We start from the raw sequence: 24,570 nt of genomic DNA on the forward strand, positions 1-24,570 counted from the left end.
TTACAAGCATGTAACTTGAATAATACGTGAGTTATTGGAGGTCAAAGTGGCCGATTACTATCGATTGCGTCAGGCCATAAGTACTCCACAGTTACACGAAAAAACGGTAGCAGCATGCTTATAAATATATTTATTCACCTATGTCTTCGTATATATCCGATATATACTATTCATGAAGTAATTGGTTAAATATTCACTGTGTTTTCGAAACAACAGAGACATTAGGTTCCTGGCCTACCTTTTGGTTCATTTCTTTTGATATGTGTTCATTTAATTGATTATGTATTTAACAATGTGTGTTAGAGCGTGTTTATGGACCAGCCGTAGGAATATTTATTTAATTTCAAGTATTTAAATGTAAATCCAGTATTTCGTATGTGTTTTATATATGTGAGTGTGCATTAGCTGTAAGACATGGCAGGAGCGCTCTAGCCAATCAAGCGCTCGTTACTAAGAGAGACGTATGGAGGTTAGGGAGGAGCATCGTTTCCGGAGAGGACACGGGGGGATTCTGGCAGAGTAGTTCTGGGCAGGACGGCACAGGACAGGACGCGAGAGGTGCTGGACGTTTACAAGTGAACAGCTCGCGGGCTATGTTGTTGTTCGTAACTAATTACGTGCAGTAGGAACCTATTGTTTCCGTGTTATTCAACTTATATTTTATTTAATTGCTGCACCATCGACACCAATAAGTGTTTTGCAGAAATATACCACATTCTCAAAAGTACTTCTACTATCGTACTCATCATTCAAAGTCGTTAAGATATTACCTGGAGATTTTATTTAATTGCACTCTTTCATTTATAAATTTCTAGATTAATTCGCAATTGCCGAGTGATAGGAACATTCGACCATTCGATTCATGTGTCTCTTCATATTGTGTACTGCAGACTCAGACGTATTTGGCTTGTATTGCGGCAACTACGAATCCCAGCCCATAGACAACGAAACCAGCGAAAACTTTTAATATTGCAAACCTGGGTCTTAGGGTGCGTAGTTATTGTGAAAGCCTGTAAGAGTTTGAATAAATGTATGATGAGATAAATTATTCAGGTAGTTAAGGGAGATGAAAATTTAATATTCATGGGGGCCGGAATTCGATAACAGAAAAAGAGAGAGAAGAAGAAGTAGTAGGTGAATATGGACTGGGGATAAGAAAAGCCGGCCGCGGTGGCCGTGCGGTTCTAGGCACTCCAGTCCGGAGCCGCGCTGCTGCTACGGTCGCAGGTTCGAATCCTGCCTCGGGCATGGGTGTGTGATGTCCTTAGGTTAGTTAGGTTTAAGTAGTTCTAAGTTCTAGGGGACTGATGACCACAGCAGTTGAGTCCCATAGTGCTCAGAGCCATGTGAACCATTTTTTTTTTTATAAGGAAAGAAAGAGAAAGCTGCCTGGTAGAATTCTGCACACAGCACAACCTGATCATCGATAACACTTGGTTTAAGAATAATGATAGAAAGTTATGCACATGGAGGAGCCCTGGAGACACTGGAAGGTTTCAGATTGATTATATAATGGTAAGACAGAGATCTAGAAAACAGGTTTTAAATTGTAAGACATTTCAGGGACAGATGTGGACTCTGACCACAATTTGTTGGTTATGATCTGTAGATTAAAACTGAAGAAACTCCAGAAAGGTAGGAATTTAAGGAGATGGGACCTGGATAAACTGAAAGAACCAGAGGTTGTAGAGGGTGCATTAGGGAACGACTAACAAGAACAGGGGAAAAGAATACAGGGGGAGATGAATCGGTAGCTTTGAGAGATGAAATAGTGAAGGCAGCAGAGGATCAAGTAGATAAAAAGAAGAGGGCTACTAGAAATCCATGGGTAACCCAACAGATACTGAATTTAATCGATGAAAGGATGAAATATAAAAATGCAGCAAATGAAGCCGCGAAATGGAATACAAACCTCTCAAAAATGAGATCGACAGGAAGTGCTAAACTGCTAAGTAGGAATGGCTAGAGGACAAATGTAAGGATGTAGAATCATGTTTCACTAGGGGTAAGATAGACACTGCGTACAGGAAAATTAAAGAGACGTTCGGAGAAAAGAGAACCACCTGCATGAATATCTAGAGCTCAGATGGTAAACCAATCCTAAGCAAAGAAGGGAAAGCTGAAAGGTGGAAGGAGTATATAGTGGATATATATAAGGTAGATGTACTTGATGGCCACATTATGGAAACGGAAGAGGACGTAGATGAAAATGAGATGGGAGACTGCATGAAGAATTCGACACAGCAATGAAAGACCGAAGCGATGGTCTATTTACAATTTGTACTGAGACCCGAAGGCAGTTAAGAGAATCGAGAGGCACGAAAGGGAAGCAACGGTTGAGAAGGGAGTGAGACAGGGTTGTAGCCTATCCCGAATGCATTCACCTTTACACTGAACAAGCAATAAAGGAAACCAATCAAAAATTTGGAGTAGGAATTAAAATCCAGGGAGAAGAAATAAAAACCTTGAGGATTGCCGATGACATTGTAATTCTGTCAGAGACAGCAAAGGACTTCGAAGAACAGTTGAACTGAATGGAAAGTGTGTTGAAAGGAGGATATTGGATAAAACTCAACAAAAGTATAACGAGGGTAATGGAGTGCAGTCGGATTAAATCAGAAGATTTCCTCAAAGTATTTGTATACTGTGTAGGACGACCGCGTGCAGTGGCGCAGCGAGCCGGGTGAAGTCAGTCCTGTCGCTCCACCACTCCCTCCTGAAGCCAGCGACTGCTGATCCGCATCACAGTTGCGCAGTTCCGTCCGACACGATCACCGATTTCTCTGGAGGATAGTCGTCAATCTCTATAGGCAACTATGTGAAACGTGGATTATAAACAGTTTAGACAAGAAGAGAATAAAAGATTTTGAAATAGGGTGCTACGGAAGGATGTTGAAGATTAGGTGGGTAGATCACGTAACTAACGAGGAGATACTGAACAGAACTGGCGAGAAGAGGAATTTGTAGCACAATTTGACTGGAAGAAGGCATCGGTTGGTGGGACACGTTCTGAGGCATTAAGGGATCACCAATTTAGAACCAGAGGGAAGCGTGGAGGGTAAAAATCGTAGAGGGAGACTAAGCAGATTCAGATGGATGTAGGTTATAGTAGTTACTCGGAGATGAAGAGGTTTGCCCAGGACAGAGTAGCATGGAGAGCTGCATCAAACCAGTCTTTGGACTGAGGACAACAACAACAGGAATATCTAGAAAAGATACTATTACTCGTAGAGCAAATCTCGTAGTCTAAAAGATGGATCTCCAATTTAAAGCGAAAGATTAATTTATCATTATTCACTTAAACAAAATAAATTGAGTACATGCAAAACAAGTTGCCATATGCTAAAAAATGATTAACTGACATACCTCAAAAGTAAACTCTGGAGTAAGCTCTAGTAAATTTTCATTATCTTTGTCGGTCAGCTTCACCATCAAGGAACCATTTTGTGGTGCACTGTATGTCAGAGAGAAACAATCTTCACCCATAGATAATGACGGGACAGGAGCACTTAAGTGGCCAGTAGCTTTATCAGACGTAATTTCTAAATATGGGTAACCTGTAATTATACAGCCCTTGTTTACTAATTTGCTAAATAACTTCGATATGTTTTACAATTTTTCATCACAGAGCAGAAACATAAGACGGGCAGTTTATAATATGTAACGAGCTGTAAGATGTAAGTTACTTGGACAGTAAAAATGAGCTGAAATACCATAAAACTGAAACGACTGGAAATTCAAAATTAATGTAGTATTTAAATTTAAAACTCAAGTGTAATGGTGACAAAATGAGCTCAGAGAAAAGACATATAAAGTATACATGAATAAATGACAGCATTAAATTTGCAGTTTTAAAACAGTATGAGGTATTAAAATGAATTTTGAACACGAACAGACAGACACTACTACCTTGATAAGCGCTGATTTGCTGACATCATCTATAGCTATACAGTATTACCGCTACATAGGAAAGGACAAAAAGGATGATGTGCAGAGAATGTCTATAGTACTGAATGTGTATGAGACTATAAACATGAGGATCTTAGTTTAATCTTAGAAGGTTTCGTAAGACAGGATTTTTCGGGAAGTAGCTTATTTTACCAAACTGATATGACAGAAGTGAAGTGACATTGCAAGCTGAAAATTAACTACAGCAAGAATGCAACTAAAATTGTATTAAAATTTACTTTTTGATGACTGCTGGCAGGTTAAAACAATGTACAATCCCAATTCACTTGAGTTAATACTCGTCTAGGCAAATTTTTTCTTAGTTCCTTTGACTCTTACAACTCTGCCTATCTGATGCTTTCTGCAGGTTGTAGTAAAGTTAGCAAATACACACAAACAACAAACTTGGTTGTTTTATTTGTTGAAGTTTTCTCAAGATGGGGAAGTGCTATGATAATATTCAATAATCTGAATGTTAACTGCTGTTACAAATAATTCTTTTTCCTACAGGTATCACAAAATGCATACCTGTTTGGTATAATGTAAACCATTTGCAGCATAATAACTACTAAAAGATGTTCAGGCAAGCACAGTGGGGAATAAACGTTGTGAATGGTGCAGCATAAAAAGTCAGAACCTGACGTTTTTCCAAACAGTGCGAATGTGCCGGAGAAATTATGGAAATGTAATATTCATGATTGCTTCATATTAAATTAATTACCTGAATATTGAATTATTATAGTGTGGTGTCACCGCCAGACACCACACTTGCTAGGTGGTAGCTTAAATCGTCCGCGGTCCATTTAGTACATGTCGGACCCGCGTGTCGCCACTGTGTGATCGCAGACCGAGCGCCACCACAAGGCAGGTCTCGCGATACGGAATAGCACTCGCCCCAGTTGTACGACGACTTTGCTAGCGACTACACTGACGAAGCCTTTCTCTCATTTGCCGAGAGACAGTTAGAATAGCCTTCAGCTAAGTCCATGGCTACGACCTAGCAAGGCGCCATTAACCGTATCTGAAGATAGTCTTATTTGTATTATCAAGAGCGATGTACCACAAGGATGGAATAAAGATAAGTATTCGAGGAGCTGCATACTTTTCTTATTAGAATTCACTACTTATCCTGTTCCAGACTTGACGCCAGTCGGCGTGTGTGTACGCGTGCCTTTCGGCTCCCTTCTCAGTGTGGCGTAGCTAGCTTGTTACGCCACAACATATAGTAAATGCTTACTATATGCAGGTTTTTTGTGTGACCAGTCGACTTCACATCAACTAAGTAAAATATAGGGAAAACTATTACGAAAATATATAAAGAACACTCAAGTCACATTATCACAATAACAGTAATAGTCTATTATTAATAATTATGAAGAAGTACTGTGCAATAACACAAAACAATGCCAAAAAAAGATAATGCATTAAACGCAAGTAGAAGATTAAACTACTTTATATTCTTTTTTTATGTTATACTGTCATTGTGAACCTTGTCACTAGACACAGTTAAGACCACCACCATTAGCACTATATTGTTTGTATTTCCCGTTACATATATTTTGTTGCTTGCAGGCGTTACAACAATTTTGTCATTTTAAAAAGGAGAAAGTAATGTCACTTTTCTGTGATTACTGCAGGATCATTACGAGGACATGACTTGTTCAAGCTAAATTAAACGAAATATTAAGAAAAATGTTATAAAAGCATGTGAAATTGTCTGAGGTTATCTCCGCCGCGCGAGTGTGAAAATAAAACTTAAAAACGCTGGACAGCAGCACTGTTTGAAACACAAAGCTCCGTGTTGTCGAGAACTGGGAAGCCTGGAAATGACAGCTGTGTCGAACCTAATGGGCCATGTAGCCTTGGGCTATGGCCACGGCCAGAGAATTAGCTGGTGTGGAGCAACAGCGGGTGGTGTATCCCGGGCACAGTCGTTCCGCACTCACCGGTCAGACGTTTTCGACAGGCGAAAGATCGGGGGACTGGGGAGGTCAAGGCAGCAGCGCATTCCGACGGGTGACGAGGAAGTCTCAGACATTGCGTGTCACGTGTGGTCGCACATTATCGTTCTGCAAGCTCTGAAGGTACGGGAGGCTGACAGGTACCAACACTTCACAGGTGTAACGCTGGCTGCTTAATGTGGCGGCAGTGCGTTGCAGGAGTGGAATCGAGCTCGACCGCAAACCATAAAATACCGGGGACAGGACCAGTATGGCGACGCACGAGGCAACGTTCTCTCACCACGGTGTCTCCAGACTCTAATCCGACTGTCGCGGCGGTGCAGGCAGAATCGGAATTCGTCGGTAGAAGCAGTGTCGTTCTGTTCGATTGCCCATGTCCGTCATTGCGGCACAAACGCCTGTGGCGTTGACTCGGTGGTAGACGCACCAGTGGACGCCTTGCGGACAGCCCACGCTGCTGCAAACGACGCCGGATCGCACGCGCGGGCGCTGCTTGTTGCGCGGGAGACTGAATTTCTTCTGGTGCGGTTGGTGGCGTGGCAGACCGATCCTACGCCTGCGGCCGCGTGCAGTGGCGCAGCGAGGCGGGTGAAGTCAGTCCCGTCGCTCCACCACTCCCTCCTGAACCCAGCGACTGCTGATCCGCACCACAGTTGCTCAGTTCCGTCCGACACGATCACCGATTTCTCTTGAGGATAGTCCTCAATCTCTATAGGCAACTATTCTACGTCGGTCGAACTCGGAAACGTGCTAAGAAGACACTCGCTGTCTTCTATGAGGTCTGCTGTAGCTCCTTACGCACAACCACCGCATGAATGAACAATTTCTCTACGTCCACACGGCCGTCTGTTCCTCCTTTATACAAAGGGTACTAGGAAAGTTACGCAATACAACTTTATTGATTTAATTTCTTCGAAGTAATTTCCGCCACACTGAATACACCTCTCCAACCTTCCTAAACCAGTTCTCACAGGTTTATATAGGGAGTAAGGTACACTCGTTGTCCCAAGCCCTCAGGAGGTCCTCAACACTCGAAGATAGCACTCCTTTCAGCTTCATTTTAACATGTGGGAACAGTGCAAAGTCACAAAAAGCAGGGTCTGGACTGTAAGGAGGCTGTTCGAGAAGTCTCAGTCCTGTACCCCACGCATATTCGGTGGATACTTCGGCGCGGTGAGCTGGTGCGTTGTCATGATGGAGGAACCGAGTATCCATTGTTGAACTGGGTCGCAAGTTCTTCACAGATTGGATGACTCTGGGCAGACACTGCTCAGTGCACCACTTAGCTGTGATTGTCTTCCGTGTGTGCAGAGCCGGCCGGTGTGGCAGAGCGGTTCTAGGCGCTACAGTCTGGAACAGCGCGACCACTACGGTCGCAGGTTCGAATCCTGCCTCGGGCATGGATGTGTGTGATGTCCTTAGGTTAGTTAGGTTTAAGTAGTTCTAAGTTCTATGGGACTGATGACCTCAGATGTTAAGTCCCATTGTGCTCAGAGCCATGTTGTGTGTGCAGAACAACACGCTCCACAATTCCACTCGATTTGCAAAAACACCTATCATTTTCTTTTTTACTGATCGAGGTTTTCTGACAGCTACGGGTGCGTGTAGTCATCTTCAAAGACCCACACTTTGTTTGAGTTTTAGTTGGCACATCATAATAGTACAGCCAAGTCTCGTCACCTGTCACGATGTTATTCACATACTGTGGTTATCCCTTAAGAAACTTCTTTAACGTCTCCCAGCACCGAGTCCAACATCGCGCCATTTGCTCTTCCGTCAGTCTATGCTGCACCCAGAGACAAGAAAGTTTTTTTACTTGCAAGTGATCATGCCGAATCGAACGAACCGCGCCGCGCAGGATTAGCCGAGCAGTCTAAGGCGCTGCAATCGTGGACTGTGCGGCTGGTCCCCGGGGGAGGTTCGATTCCTCCCTCGGGCATGGTTGTGTGTGTGTTTGTCCTTAGGATAATTTAGGTTAAGTAGTGTGTAAGCTTAGGGACTGATGGATGACCTTAGCAGTTAAGTCCCATAAGATTTCACACACATTTGAACGAAGGAACCGCTGAAGCATTTAGCCATGAGGTATCCTCTATCTGCTTATAGCCCACTCGCCTGTCTTCGTCTAGCATTTTCCTCCCAGCATCGATGTTTTCCTCCATAAGTGATGGTCGTGGCCTTCCCGTCCTCTCAGTGTCGTACAGAGTGAAATTTCCTCTTTGGAATTCTCTGGACACACATCCCAGAGTATAAAAGTCATTTCTTCAAGGCACTGGTCTATGATTAAACTAGGCGCGAAGTTCTGTCACAAAACTGCCCCAGTCTCGCTTCGTGACGACGATGACGTAGCCAACACTTCAGACTAACTCTGCTAGTGAACGACTGCGCCCACCGACTTGGCACAGCGGCTGCAATGCAAGTATCAAGTGTTCTCAGAACACAGCAACAATCGGCCTCCTGCGACTTATTGTTGCGTCGTACTGCAAACCTTTCCCAGCGCCCTGTGTACAGAGCGTAGCCGTGATGTGGCACGCGCTGCAGAGTAACGGCCGCCGCCTGCGTCTCTCGTCGCCGCAAATGCGTGCCGCAGGTGCCGCCTGATCCTGATTTGCGTGCTTCCTTCCGGGTAGGACGAGGAATTCCGCCTTATGCAAGACGCTTTTTCAGTTTCTTGCATAAGACGAAATTTCTCGTCCTGTTTACATAGCAGGTGCGGTCATAACAAGAACTGCAACACCACAACATGAGTGATTATTCCTTCTGGGTGTTGCCTTTCGCGTGTCCATCAGTGTAAATGTAATTGATTTTTTACATTACAGTATGTTCAGGACAGAACATTCTATTCCATAACAAAAGAAACGTAACAAATCTTTCAGTCGTTTATACAGAGAAAGACAGTCAGATGACTCTGTCAAGTGTTGTATACCAGGAATTAGCGGTACAACCACCGCTACAGTGGGTCACTATAACTTTTACTGTTACAATTATAGAATAATGAAAATAACATAATTCATTTTTACAGCCATTTACAAACTTACGTGTTTAATGTGACAGAATTGGACAGACAGTTGATCGCGGACTTAAAATGGGAACCATCCTGTGATTTGGCAAAATCAGGATGACCGTATGACGTCTGGACTCGCCATCCTTCCAGCTGCAAGGCAAGTTATTTCAAAAGAAACCTCTTTTTGTCTATCTCTAGGGAATGCCACTGTTTTCAAAGAACGACACTTAATAATGTACAAGGCTACTGTGACACTGTCCATTTATCTCTCACAGCCGGTCACTGCACACGGTTTTCACGTACCTGTATATCTTATAGATAAGTTTTCTTAGAAGAAAAACATAGCGCGAAAGAGTTGTGTGGAACGAAAGTGTTTTGTTTTTATTATTTACGTATGTATATTTTTATCCAGGCCCTTACTCCGAGCTATCGAAGTAATTGTTTCCTGTGTAGAATGCGTAGGTACTTCTTCGATGCCTTTCTTAAGTGGGTTATTTTGAATAATCGATTTACTTTTCTTGGGATATTTATTGTATAGTTTCATTCTTCATGGAACACTTCCATCTTCACAGCTACTCTACATTTCATACCTAAGCACTTGGAAAATGATTTATCGAACCACTTTTAGGCTGTTTCCCTAGAGCGCTTTGGAGAAATGAGTACTAAAATTTATGGTGCTGTTTATGATTTATCGTATCTTTTTTATGGTGATCGTTTCTCTCCAAGTATGTCGGAGTCAACAAAGTACTTGCGCATTGGGAGAGGAAAGTTGGTGGATGAAATTTCGTGAAAAGCTCTCGCCAAAACGCAAAAAGCCATTGTTTTAATGATTGCCGCATATCCTATCTGTGACACTATCTCTTGTATTTATTGATAATGCAAAATGAGCTGTCCTCCTTTGAATATTTCGATGTCCCTCTCTGCTTATCATCCCATTCCGTTCACAAATACTCCAGAACAGGATTGATAAGCGTTGTGTAGACAATCAATTTACTAGACCTACTACGTCCTCTAAGTGTTATGCCGTTGTGACACATTATTTAGTTCGCCTTTGCCACAAAATTTTGTGTGTGATCGTTCCAGTTTAAGTTGTTGGTATGCGTAAGCCCTAGATGTTTAGTTGCACTGACAGCCTTTAGATTTGTGTGATTTATCGTGTCACCGAAATTTAACGGATCCTCTCAGTACCCTGTGAATCATATCACATTTTCTATTGTTCAGATTCGAATGCTGCTTTTCGCACCAGGGGTATATCTAGTTTAAATTATTTTGCAACAGCTTTTGATCTTCTGATGACTTCAATAGACAGTAAATGACAGCGTTAACTGCAAACAATCCAGGCGGGCAGCTCATATTACCCCTTAAATTGTTTCTATACACGGTGTTCAAAAAAAAGTGTCGAGTAGTTCGGGAGCTGGTGGTATGCAGCGAAACAAGAAAAGTAAGTCCAATGAACAAGGGTACGGAAACGCATACCTTCCGAGATAAACACGTGTTTGCAGGAAGGGCTGCGCACCCCTCGGTTGCGGATATTCGAGCAGTCGTTGCATTGCTGCTCCGTCAAATTTGTCGACAGGGTATTACGGTGTGTTACTCAACAGCACTCTGCCTGCCACTAGGGGTCTGCGGTCAGCCGTGTCGTTACAGTCGTGTTGTCGGCTACGTTAGTTTTCGTCGTGTTTGTGTGCCTTATTGTACAGTACTGTCAACCCTGGGTACGTATCGTGGTCTTTTACCTCCTCCCAAACGCGGATTCACTTATGTGTTTACTGTTATTGCGCTGTTTGTACGTACAAATGGTGTAGCACATTTACGTTTTGTGTCTTCCATCACTTGTTACCAATGGAACCCTACTACTCGGTAAGTGAAATGGTGGACAGGATATTCTGCGATGCTCGAGTAAATGGATGTAGCCTTCGAGTTCGTGTCCTCTACGCTGAAAAATATCCACAGCACAGAGTGCCCTCTGATATGCTGTTCGGCAGACTTTTCCAGTATCCGTGGGGCTCGGGTACCCTCGCACCTCAGAAGACTGACGGTGGAAGGCCCTGCACGGCGCGCACGCCTGACATGGAGGAGCGTGCGCTGCGTTCGGTGGAAGGGACCCCTGGCACCGGCGTGCGACGGTTAGCACCAGCAGCAGGCGTGCCCCACTGTCTTCGTGAGCGGCCGCTGCACCCGTACCACGCACAGCGCGTTCACGACCCAGGGCCACAGCGTCACCGTGGCAGACGGCGGCTGATGCAGAAGTGTGCCGCACATCCACTGCTCACGCCCAAGATTTTATTTGGCGATGAAACAGGGCTCACTAGAGATAGTGTTGTCAATGTCCACAGCCTGTACGTATGGGCAGATATAAATCCTCAATCAATCAACACTGATTCTCAATCAATGTATTGGCAGACGTACTTGGCGATAGATTAATAGGGCCATATCTGCTACCACAAAGGTTACCTGGGCAGCATTATATGGACTTTCTCGTTAATGCATGTGTACGTCGCTGGAGACTGTGCCATTGCAGCAACGAATACAAATGTGGTTCATGCATTATAACGCACAAGCACACTTTCGTCACAACGTGCGTGAACATCTGACGCATACCAGTGGCGGATTTAAAAATTTTGCGCCCCTAGTCACACCATATTATATGCCCCCTCCCCCTCACAAACAACATGTTCCAAGTAATAACTATTACCCGATCTCTTCACAACTGCAGTTTTGGGTGGGGGCGCTGTGAGCTGTTTGTGTATTGTGCTATGCGTTGTTCTGAAGGTCGCGTCAGTGGTCTAGTCGCGCTCAATCAAAACGTATAATGCTTCCTGACTGTACTTGATCCACGGCAGCGGATAGAACAAACTTAAAATTACATTGTGTTAATACATTCTTCTGTCGAAAGACAGCCGGCAGGAGTGGCCGAGCGGTTCTAGACGTTGCAGTCTGGAACCGCGCGACCGCTACGGTCGCAGGTTTGAATCCTGACTCGGGCATGGATATGTGTGACGTCCTTAGGTTAGTTAGGTTTAAGTAGTTCTAAGTTCTAGGGGACTGATCATCTCAGAAGTTAAGTCCCATAGTGCTCAGAGCCATTTGAACCATTTTTTTTTTTTTTTTTTCGAAAGACAACAGAAAGGAACACAAGTAAAATAACTTTTCTTTAATGACCTAAAAATTCAGCAGAGCATGTAGGAGACAACGGATTTTTGTTATACATTCACTTTTAAAATGTTCTTTTACACGAAACCGTTGAAAATGAAAAAGTTGTGTTACGATCTAGAAATTGAAGTGAACGTGTCATACATTACAAATTAATGCGCACTTTTACAGGGATGTCGTTTTACAATTTGTTAACTTGAATGTGTAGCAGACAAGAAAACACTTTCGGTACTAATACGTGAATCCGTAGGAAAACGTAAGAAATGAAAATGAAATACAGATTTCGGTGCACGAACTAATAAGTACATACAGACGAACAAACACAGAACTGGATTTGCTATTACATAATTTTACAGACTACTGTGGAAAAATCAAATTTGTTTTACAGTATAATAGGTAACGTGTAAAGAATTAGGCTCTGTGTAGCCAGATGCTACATAATAAGTGTACACAATATCTTTAATCCATGTAAGGGCTGAACAGTTTTGTACTGCAGCTACCGCTCTCACCAAATCTCTTTCTAATGGTATTAGCAAAGCATTTACGTATTTATCGACAGAACTGAACTACGTTATTTATTAACACTTTTTCATCTGAGCGTACTGTCTGATAACGTATATTTTCGCAATAACTATACATTTCAGCAGACGCCTAGAATACGCATCAGTAGTAATATACTACAATACAGCGCGAGGCATTCGGGTATTGTTTAGTATTGTCGGGCGCCTTCGCTCACGTCTGCGAGTAAACGAGGTTTAGTTCCGCGTTCTGCTGTCGGCAATTGTAAAATAAACAGGTAATACGTAGTTTGTAAATCCAATGAATGTGCTCTAAGTTATAATAAAAATCGCATTGTAATCTTAAATTTTGAAAACTAGTATGAACAGATAAACAAACTCACGAATTAGCAAAGTTTGCATCTGGCTTTAGCGACAGAAAACTCGATGATCATATCTTCATAGTTCAGACGGTTATCAGTTAGGAGATCGGCTTCGCTGTGAAGATTGGACAATCTCTCCTCAGACAACGTACAACGTAGGCACGATTTCAGTCTTTTAAGAGCCGAAACCGAGCGTCCTGCTGAACAACTTGTAAGTGCCATACATAGAAATATTCTAAGAAAAATGTCAACATTCGGAAACTCTCTTTTAGTAAAAATTTACTCATTTCGACTGGTATATCACTAGTCTCAGATGATTTCAAGAGTTCCGCGAAATGAACACATTCACTCGGGAAAGAAGGCTATAATCTGTCATATGACGCTTGGAGTTATCCTGCACGTTCAGCAATATTCTCAGGTGAACTGTTCTTAAGGTTACTGAAAACTGTGAAGGAGTCCAACACTGTTATATAGCTTTCCTTCCTCCTCATTAATTCGGGTACACGTTGTCGAGTTCTGGGAGAAATGTATCGAATCTAAATGTTTCCCTTCCAGTCAGAAAAACATCTTCAGATTCCGGTTCTTCGTCATCATGAAGTTTGCGTTTTCGTGATCTTTTATACGTGCATCCATAGTCTATATTCGTCACAATCTCCATGGATTTATTTTCGTAATAGTCGAACATGCCACGAACAGATGCAATAAATCCTACTAGTGACTCATATAATTCATGCACTATTTTAGTATCAACATTTACACTTCACAATTTCAGGTTTACACTACAGGGTGTCCGAAAAGTCTTTCCCTGATTACATAAATTGAAAACTCAGGCTAGAAGTAAGATAAAAATATGAAACTTGTGTCGAATTGTTTACAACTGTCAAAGTTTTATTTTCTATTTTAGGTTCGCAGTACGTAAGTAGTGGATGAGGTGCAGTGCCCAAGAAGCCATGTTAACCAATCAGGAGAAGGCACAGTGTGTCCTGTGGTACCATGAGACACGATCACCGACCACAGTGCAGAGACACTTCCAGACAACATTAGGAAGGAATCCACCTCATGTCAAGAGCATTAAAGCCTGGTATCAGAAGTTCAAGAACACAGGATCGGTTGCTGACCTCCCGAGGTCTGGTAGACCAAGAACCTGAGCAGACAGGGTGGAAGCTGTAAGGCAGTCTTTTCTGCGAAGTCCGAAAAAATCGGTGCGCAGGGCCTCACGTGAACTACAGGTGCCAAAAAAGCTCTCTCCATCACATTTTACACAAACGTTTATTGTTTCGTGCATACAAAGTGCAAATCGTTCAGACCTTGTTGCCCAATGACAGTACACGTCGATATGAGTTTGCGGTCGAAATGCTATCACGTATTGAGGACGATGATGATTATCTCAGACGAATTGCCTTTTCCGACGAAGCGACCTTTTTGGTCAGTGGAGTAGTGAATCGCCATAATGTGAGCATTTTGGGTTCACAACCCCCTGGCGAAGTCATGGAGTGCACCAGAGGCAGTCCAAAGGTTAATGTTTGGTGCGCGCTATTGCACGATCGAATTATTGGGCTATTCTTCTTCGTTGAGGCTACCATCACATTTGCAGTGTATCTGGACATGTTGCAACTGTATGCTGTTCTTCAGCTGCTTCAGTATCACCCCGATGTCTTGTTTTAGCAAGACGGGGCACCGCCTCATTGGGGTTTGGACGTCCGTGCCTATCTCGATATGACCTTTCCTGGGCGATGGATTGGTCGTGATGGGTCAACGGTTTGGCCTCTACGCTCTCCTGACATAACCCCATTAGACTTCTTTTTATGGGGTTATGTCAAGAACGAGGTCTACCGAACACGTGTACCAGATCTTAAAACCCTGCGGCAACGGATAACCACAGTCGCTGAATCGATCCCTCCAGTGATGTTGGCTAGTGTGTGGACGGAAATTGAATATCACCTAGATGTGCTACGTGCTACCAAGGGTGCTCATTTGGAAGTTTAGTGATGTGTGAAAAAAACTTTGATAGTTTGTGAACAATTAGCCACCAGTTTCATATTTGTATCTTACTTCTAGCCTGAGTTATCAATTTATGTAATCAGTGAAAGACTTTTCGGACACCCTGTATTAAATCTCTAGAGTATGTCCTTCCAAACTGTCTTCCTGAATACTGTTTCTGGTCTGCTGAGTCGATTAATAAAACTGAAGCCTCATTTCACACAAGTGGTTTTTCAAACGTATTCTTGGCGATATGTGTCAGGCCATTGATAACGCCCTCCCAGTTTTGATCTAGACTTACACACGCTTCCTCTCTTACTGACCAACGTGTTTTTGATAAACTTTTTAACATTTTGCTTCCTGGTTTCGTGAAAGAAAGAAGTTTATCCCATTGCTCTGTAGAAGCAGAGAAAAAATTTTAAAGGTTTAGCACTGCAATGAAAAATGAACATGCTTCCCGACAACAGCTTGCAACACTAGTGCCGACTAAATTCAAAGAATGTGCTGCACAAGGTACATAATGCTCTTTCGGATTTCGTTCTTTAATGCGTGCCTGAAAAACCAGTCTAGGTTCCTGACATATTGCTTGCGTTCTCATATGACTGGCCTCTAAAGTCAATAATATCAATGGAATTTGCAGACAGAACTTTTAGTACGGGCTCAGCTAAGTTTTCGGACTTGTGTCCTGGGTTTGGAAAAAACGGAAGAAAACATTCAACAGTTTCACTATTATCGTTCACATACATTAATATGAAAGATAATGAATCAACATGTGAAATGTCCGCTGTAGAATCTACTATTATAGAGAAATATGTGGCCTGTTTTATTCCCCTTATGGTAATTATTTTTATTCGTTCAGAAAGAAGCTCTATTATTTCATCATAGATTGTTGAAGAAAGATAACTTGTATGACCCTGCCCTGGATTTCCATATCGTGCAATGTGCTCTGCAAGAAAAGGATCAAACTCGGCTATAAGTTCAAGAAACATCATAAATTGTTTCCCCAGTATGTCCCCCATACTGCGGACATTTTCGCCCTGTATCGGAGTACAAGCTACGCTGTATTCTATTTAAGGCGTTCCTGTTCCCTTGTGTTTTCTGTGTTTGTCTTGTGTTGGTGTTCCTGGCTCTTCATTGTGGCTCGTAGTTTATCCCGCGATTGTACTTTCTTAATTTGTTTATTTATTTTTATTTTTAGTTTGTTTGATGTTTTTATGTTGCATCTAATCTCTCTGTGGACGTATTTTGTTTAGATTCTGTGTAGCTGAGTTTGTCCAGTATGGTTATGGTAGCTCTGAGTAGTACATATCAGAAATATAAATATTTCTATGCCAGTGTGTGATATGGCTGGTTGTGAATGGCTGTAACTGACGTTGTGGATTTTCTGTACAATTCAAAGTAATGTTCGTTGTTGATTTTGTGTATAGTGATGTATAGGAAATTTTGTTTCATTTCTGTGTCTGTCTCAGTTGTGATTTTTATTTCAGGGTGGAATGTATTTATGTCATTGTGTAGTTGCTTTATTGGGATGCCTATTTCATTTGTGAAACAAATGATATCGCCCACGTAGCAGTAGCAACATGTAACCTTGTAGTGTTTGTGATGAATGTTTTCATTGGAAAATTATTGTTCGCTTTCAGGAGACAGCATGTTGTATTACCGCATTTAAACTTTACTCCCTTATTAATAGATATTCCAACGGAGAATGAACTACATAAAGTAGAGTTCACAAAAGGGGTGCTTCATGCTGTTGACATGGATGAATGTGTCACAGGCATTTTTTTTAGATCTTTCCAATCCTTTTAATACTGTTTCCAATAAGATTCTACTAAATAAATTCGAACCATTAGGAATAAGAAACATAGCTAATGACTGATTCGCACCGCACCTAGCAGATAGGGAACAAAGAATGTAGATAACTCAATCGTCAACTACACTTTTAGGGAAACACATATCAGAACGAAAATATATCAATACATAAGTTCTTCAAGATATGCATTGCTCCTCATGTAGGTAAATGACTTTCCTAACAGTGTTCGTCATGAGTGTTCTAGGAACATCTGAAATCCTTGGAATGAAAACAAATGACACCCTCAAAGACGCTTACAACTGGTCAGTATGCAACAAATTGACATTGAACATAAAGGAAACCAATGCCAACAGTTTCAGTTTGATGAGGGAAATGACACAGTTAAGATAAATGTAAGTAGTACCTCTACACACAGAATAACTAACACAAAACTTCTAGGAAATGCTCATTCATATTTATGTGGAATGAATTCGGCTTGACAGTCAGTGTCTTCGAGTAACTTATTTAAGCCAATTCTTCTTAGCTTTGGAAATCTTTTCTGGGGGCCAAATGTTCAGAATGTGAACACAGCTCTCAAATGACAGAAAAGAAAATAAGATTAATAACCAAAATAACCAATCGAGGTCATCTCCTCAAAACATTAGGACTTTTTACCACATCATTTACGAATATGTAAAACATATCGAAAATGACAATAGCAATTACTGCAAACACTCTACGATCGTGGAGTAATACATTGACTTGACTTACATTAACGAAGAAAGAATACACATAAAGGACAGGACAGCATTTGAAACTTCCTGGCAGATGAAAACTGTGTGCCCGACCGAGAATCGAACTCGGGACCTTTGCCTTTCGCGGGCAAGTGCTCTACCATCTGAGCTACCGAAGCACGACTCACGCCCGGTACTCACAGCTTTACTTCTGCCGGGATCTCGTCTCCTACCTTCCAACCTTTACAGAAGCTCTCGTCAATACAGGAAAGTTCTTAAAAGGTGCTTCCAGAGCGCTCTCCAAGTTCGAGGTGAACTACAGTCGAACAGAAAAGTGTGATTTGCAGCTGTTTTGGCCATCAACAAGTTGTGGCCGTGATTAAGGGAAAGAAGGGTAAAGTGGGCAGTTTGCGAAAAGTGGCCACTGCTTGTCTGATATCTTCAACTGTGCTACTTCTTACCGAGAAGTGGCCAAAACCGACACCATTAGTGCTGTCAGTAACGTTGACAAAGGAAGCTTGCTCCGTTATCTTCCTGTCATAACGTTTAGGTTTTTCCACAGTTTGATGTAAGGTAAGTCACTCATATTACTTTAGTTGTTTCACTTTTATGTGGAGCAAGAGGTTTTTGCGATACCACGGTTCACACAATGCGTTTTGGCTTAAAAATATGACTCACTGTATTCTCCTTCAGTTATACTGCTTCGTGTGTGAATCACTGATACAGAGATGCAGTCCGACTGGGAAAAATATGGCCCCGCTACACGTTGGGAAAAGTGGTTATGGTGGCCACTTTTCCCGACGGATCGTCACAATTCCAGACATTTTATTTTCAATATGTTTATACCAGTGAGAACTAATTCCTTACTTAATGCGTAGCATAACAATTGAAATTTAAAAATTACAAAGCGCTTTACACACAAAACTAATATCCGTTATTCTACTCTCCTGCAGGGATTTGCAAGAGCTTAAAAATGCCAAGAAAATACCTTCGGAAAATAGAGCCACAAACATGAGACGCTGTTGCGATGCAAAAGGCAACTGAAGCAGTAAAAAATAATAACATGCCACTTTCAACTGCACGAAAACAATTCCATATTCCACTTCTTACACTAAAAGGAAGAGTTCTAGGAAAAAATAGAGATGCAGTTCGTAGCAAAAAGGTTAAGGGCAGTGAAGTGAGGGGCAACAAATTCTTAATTACGTTTTTGAAATGGAAAAGCGATTTTATAGAATTACAGTGAATGGCCAGCGGCAATTATTATTCCAGTTGTCAGAGCGTAACAAAGTACCACATCCTTTCAACAAAGGGTCTGACTGGGTAGTGTGTTTTAGAGAACGCCATCCTAATATTAGTCTTACGAAGCCAGAAACTAACTCTATGACTAGAGCACAAGCGTTTAACAAGGTGAGTGTAGACAAGTTCTTTTTTATATCCTTAAAACACTGGAAGGTAAACGATTTCATCCTGCTCAAAGTACTTATAATGCAGATGAAGCCGGTCTTCTGGCAGTTCAGTCCAAGGAAACGCCAAACTGCTATGGTTTCCTCAAATAGGCCAACTGTTTCATTTCTGGAACCTACTTAAGAACAGCCTTGAAGCGTAGGCTACCTTCAGATTACAGGAGACAAACTTTCTCCAAGAGAAGCTTTCCCTCAGCATCTGACCACATGTCTCTCTTAGTATCCAACGGGTGGGTTCCACATAAGCTCAAAGGATGGTAAACCTTTGCGTAAGAAAGAAAGTGATGAATCAGAGACAAAGTAGGTGTCAAAAAGAAAACACTGCTATAATCACTTCAAGCTCTTATAAAAATGTATTGGCTGAAACTGAGAGAGGGAAAGATGAAAAAATTTTAATGAAAAAAAGGAAGTTCGAAGAAAACCAAACACTCTACGACGTAAAGCAACAGAAAATAAAGGTAAGAAGCTAAGAAAGTTTCTGCTAAAAAGAAACTTTTTCAAAAAGAAATGGAAGAAGAAAATTCCACTGACGAGGACAGTGACACAAACTGCTTTTACTGCAAGGAAGGGTTTTGTAGATCTAGAGAAAGTGGACGATACTTAAGATGTGAGTGGTGGGCTCATGAACTTCAAATGCGAATTTTTTACATGACTTAATATAGTTTCAGAGTGGGTAAATTGTAAATTAATTAGGCTGAAATAATTTCCCATAGCTAGTCGTTAATTTCTCTATTCACGTCATGAGGAATAATCAATACTTCTTATTTTTTGAGCTTTATGTGCCAACAATATATTGCACCACGTTTCATTCTCGTTTGTATTATTGTCCCCATAATAATAAATAATGCTGAAACTAAGACTATAAGCCTACCAACTTTTTTTAAAACTAAACAGTCTATTTAGGAATGTTAGCAAAAGACAGGCCACTTTCCCCTCCTAGGCAGGGGAGAGTGGCCACTATGTAAGCACTTAGAAACACTTTTATATATCATATAAAACATAGTTTAACCTTAGCTATAACTATTTGGTGTGATACCTTACAGTATGTAAATCCGAGTATGTATGAGCTACAAACTTCTGTTAATAGCCACGGTTTCATGAAAATTCTATTTCATTCAGAGTGACCACTTTACCCCCTCTTCCCCTATTTGTCAAACCATTCACTGCTGTACGCTGATTCACTAGCCATGGATATCTATAGGATAGGAGCGAGATGGGCACTGAGGCATCAGGAGTACGACATCAAAGTGACGTGCAAGAGCGCACGAAATTTCAAGGACACCGGCTGCCTTTCAAGCAGTCACCTGGAGGAACACAGCAGCGAGGAAGAAATCTCAGTCATCACTGCGTTACATACTCTGACACTGAAAAGAGGGAAGACCGTGCACAGCTGAAAACCATAGAAGCTCTGAAGAAGGGGGAACCGACCACATAAGAATTCCAGTTAATAAACGGAACATTGTATCGGAAGACCTACAATTCAAGAGGACGGAAATCGTTTCTGGTCAGTCCAGCTCCCCTATGCTCAGACATCCTACAGTATTTAATCCCAGTACAACTCCTGGGCATGTGAGACTGTAGACAGAATCATATGCAGCCGTCACTGGCCAGGTCACTACCAGCCCATTAGAAGCTATGTGGGCCACTGTAAGGAACACCAATGATGGAAGCATCTGCCGCAGCTACCTCGCCTGCATCAGCGCTCTTTCAGCGAATGGGATCGACATTTGGGAGATGGGTAGTAATGTGCAATGACTATCTCATCCGTAGTGTTGTCCCCAAAACTGTGCCGACTGCCAAAGCTCCAGAAACAGCAGAGTTCCTTATAGATGAGATCAATCAGAACCTGTACTATGATCTCTGATCCTGGAAAGTCCAGAATAATATTAGAGGTAATTTCATGTTCCGTCGACACCCACGGAGGGCTTTGGCCGATTTGCTCTCGATATGCGTTGATGTCTAACGGAGAGTATGGCGTGCCTTACTGACTGTCTTCACATTCGTATGCAGCACAGCGAAGCAAGACACTACAACCTTCACGCTGTTCTTTCTGCTACACATTCCCGCTTTCCAAACGACAATGGATACACAATCCCAGACATTAGACAGAATGACTAGGTGGAAACGTTATCACCAGGAGGGAAGATGTTTGCATACAATCCATGGATGTTGAGGAGTAGAACCGAGAGCAGCGTAGCGCCAAACGTTGGCCGGTGCGAAACCACCCCAAAGACTCTGTATTGATTTGTGCGCAAAATCTGCATTACTCTGGGCCATTTTGTATCCTTCATCGCTTTTCAGACGTCATATACACTGATGATCCAAAACACGATTACCACCTGCTTAATAACGTGTTTGTCCCGTCTTTGGAACGAAATAAACCACTGAATCTGTGTATCAGGCATCCAACAGTTTGTTGGTAGGTTTGTGGAGGTACGTGCCGTTAGATGTCTATGCACAAGTCATGTAATTCGCGTAAATAGCGCGCGGCTGATTTGCGTACGCAGTGATGGCTCCCAATAGCGACCCAGATGGATTGCATATGATTTACATGAGGCGAATTTGGTCGCCGAGATGGCAACGTGAGCTCACTATATTGCTCCTCAAACCACTGTAGCGCGGTTCTGGCTCTGAAAAACGGAGAAATACACCGCCGAAAGATGACACTGCCATTGGGAAGAACATCAAGCATGAAGGAATGCAGGCTGTTCGCAGCTGTCAGCGTGTCTTCGATTACTACCATAGGTCCCACGCAAGAGCAGGAGAATGTCTCCCATAGTGTAACACTGCTCCCATCAGCCCGCATCCGTGGCGCGCTGCACCGTTCACCCCGATGACGGCGTTTGTGGAGACGAGCAGCGACCTAGTGTAGGAAAAATGTGATTTACCCGAAGAGTCGACACGTTTCCATTGATCGACGCTAGAATCCCGATGGTCCCGTGTCCACTGCTATCGTATTTGTCGATGCGGTTGGGTCAGCATGTGAACACGTAGCGGTGGTCTACTGCGGAGCTGCAAGTTCTACAATGTACGATGAACAAATTGTTTCGAAACGCTCGTCTATGCACCAGCATGGTGCTCTTTCAGCAGATCCATAAACCCTCGTACTCACGAGGGATTGGAGTTCTGAACAGCAAGTTGCCACACATCCCACACATGCTCAATAATGTTTATGTCTGGGGAGTTTGGTGGCCAGTGGAAGTGTTTAAACTCAGAAGAGTGCTCCTGGAGCAACTCTGCAGCAATTCTAGCCGTGTCAGGTGTCGCATTGTCTCCTGGAATTGTCCAAGACCGTCGGAATGAACAACGAACATCAATGGATGCAGGTGATAAGACAGGATGCTTACGTACGTGTCACCTGTCAGGCTCGTATCTAGATGTATCAGGGGTGCCATATCACTCAAACTGCACATACCTCACACCATTACAGAGCTTCCATCAGGTTGAACAATCCCCTGATGACATTCAGGGTCCCTGGGTTCATGAGGTTGTCTCCAGACCCATACGCGCCTATCCACTCGATACAATCTGAAACGAGACTCGTCCGACCAGGCAACATGTTTCGAGTCATCAACAGTTCAGTGTCGGTGTTGACGGGCTCAGGCGATGCGTAAAGCATGGTATCGTCCAGTCATCAAGAGTACATGAGTGGGCCTTTGGCTCCGAAAGCTCATATCGATGACGTTTCGTTGAATGATTAGCACGCTGACACTTTGTTGACGGCCCAGCATTGAAGTCTGCGGCAATTTCCGGAAGCGTTGTAATTTTGTCACGTTGAACGACTCTCTTCAGTCCTCGTTGGTTCCGTTCTTGCAGCATTTTTTTCCGGCCGCACGGATGTCGGAAACTTTACCGGATTCCTGATATTCACGGTACACTCGTGTAATGGTCATACGGGAAAATCCCCACTTCGTCGCTGCGTCGCAGATGGTGTCCCATCGCTAGTGCACCGACTATAACACCACGTTCAAACTCACTGAAATGTTGATAACCTGCCGTTGTAGCAGCAGTAAACGATCTAGCAACTGCGACAGACACTTGTTTTACGTATGCGTTGCCCACCTTAGCACCGTATTCTGCTTGTTTACATATCTCTCTATTTGAATTTGTATGCCTATACAAGTTTCTTTGGCGCTTCAGTATAATTTCCTATCTACGTTTTACTTTAATAACTTCGTCAGTACTCACTAATTCAAACCTGTATTATGACTAAGAAACAACTATTAAAAATAATTTCGTTAAAACTTTAAAGCAGGACCGGTGTCAAATTCAGGGAAATTGGTTTTGCACAGAATTCGAAGAATCCGTGTGAACGCTAATAGGACTAATGCTGGCCGCATTTGCGAACAGTGTTAAAGACAAAGTTGCAAGTGTTCCATGTGGAGAATGGACGTAGAGTGAAGGAGCCGAAATATCTTTTGGAGATTGTTCTACAAATGGCGTTTTAAGCTCGGCAAGGTATTGTGATTCGGTGTACAGTACAAAGCCTGTAAGAAAGATTGTAGTAGAACACTACCATGTGGCCAAAATTACCATAAGTTGCAGGTTGCTAACGAATAGCCTCTTGCCAATAATGGTCGTTACAAAATGCATTACGTCACACGGCCTGCAACTCGTCACAAACTAACATCAAGCCTGCCACCTTTTTAGTCATATACACGGCTTCAGGGTGTAGTAGTTTCAGTATTTTGAACATGATAGTATTTTTTAATTGAACTGTAAATATTGTGATCACTACTCATTATCCCAATTAATTAATCATCGGTAGAGCACTGTCCTTTCATAATTATCACCGAGAGAGTCATAACTGAAAGAGATAAGGTTAATTTTGTGAAGAGAAAGTTACTTACATTTGCAGCTAACATAAATCAAGTATTTTGTGAAACTAGATGCAATAGTAATCGAACTTCATTGTGCATTGTTATGCACAATGACTTCCAATAAACGTTACATTTAAATGGTGTAGAAGCTAAAAGTAATTTCAAACTATTGACAAAGGACAGTGCTTATGCCAGTTTCACTAAAGAGTCTTTTATCATTTTACTCATGTGTTTGCAAGTATTTCAATTATCTTTAACTTTCATAATTGTAATACCACAACCACGTTCGCCAGAATGCCGGACATTTGCCACGCCGGACATTTGCCACACTTGCCCCTTCGCCAGGTAGCGATCCACCAGGTAAGGGACGCCCTTCTTCGTACTACTTCTGTCCGCTTTCTAACAGCCGTCTCCACATCTTACTCGATACAACCAGTACGTAAGGGACCTTCTTCTTCGACATCTTGGCGAAGTACAGAGCTTCTTTTCCGAAATTGAAATATTTATAACTTCTGGGAAACGAGAGCAATACCGACGATTATGTCAGTACGTAATTAGTTCTGCCAAGTATAAATAGATCCCTCTGTCTGTACGGTAGCTTCCTTTCACGCTTACTGATTGCGATAGAAACAGTCCATCGCCATGGGAGCAACAAGAAAAAAACGATGTAAAGAGAATGCGAATGTACGCTAATCATTTCTTTTTGAACACTGCATTTGTGACTACTTTAATTACTACAGCTGCATGCCCAAAAGACAATAAGGAAAGAAGAAATGGGTATGTGAATGTTTGAAAAGAAGAACGACATACTCCATATTAATTTACTCTCCAAAATCCGATA

At 42.3% G+C, this 24,570-nt stretch overlaps 1 protein-coding gene across 1 annotated transcript in view; it reads right to left on the bottom strand.

Annotated features, from left to right (window-relative positions):
* Positions 1–24,570, bottom strand: part of LOC126416586 (uncharacterized) — a 347,834-nt gene that overhangs the window by 147,088 nt on the left and 176,176 nt on the right. The window contains exon 8 of the mRNA XM_050084338.1: positions 3,367–3,557. Within this exon, the coding sequence (XP_049940295.1) occupies positions 3,367–3,557 (191 nt within the window). The remainder of the gene's footprint in view (positions 1–3,366; positions 3,558–24,570) is intronic.

The sequence above is a fragment of the Schistocerca serialis genome, chromosome 8, assembly GCF_023864345.2.
Source record: "Schistocerca serialis cubense isolate TAMUIC-IGC-003099 chromosome 8, iqSchSeri2.2, whole genome shotgun sequence".
Lineage (NCBI taxonomy): Eukaryota > Metazoa > Arthropoda > Insecta > Orthoptera > Acrididae > Schistocerca > Schistocerca serialis.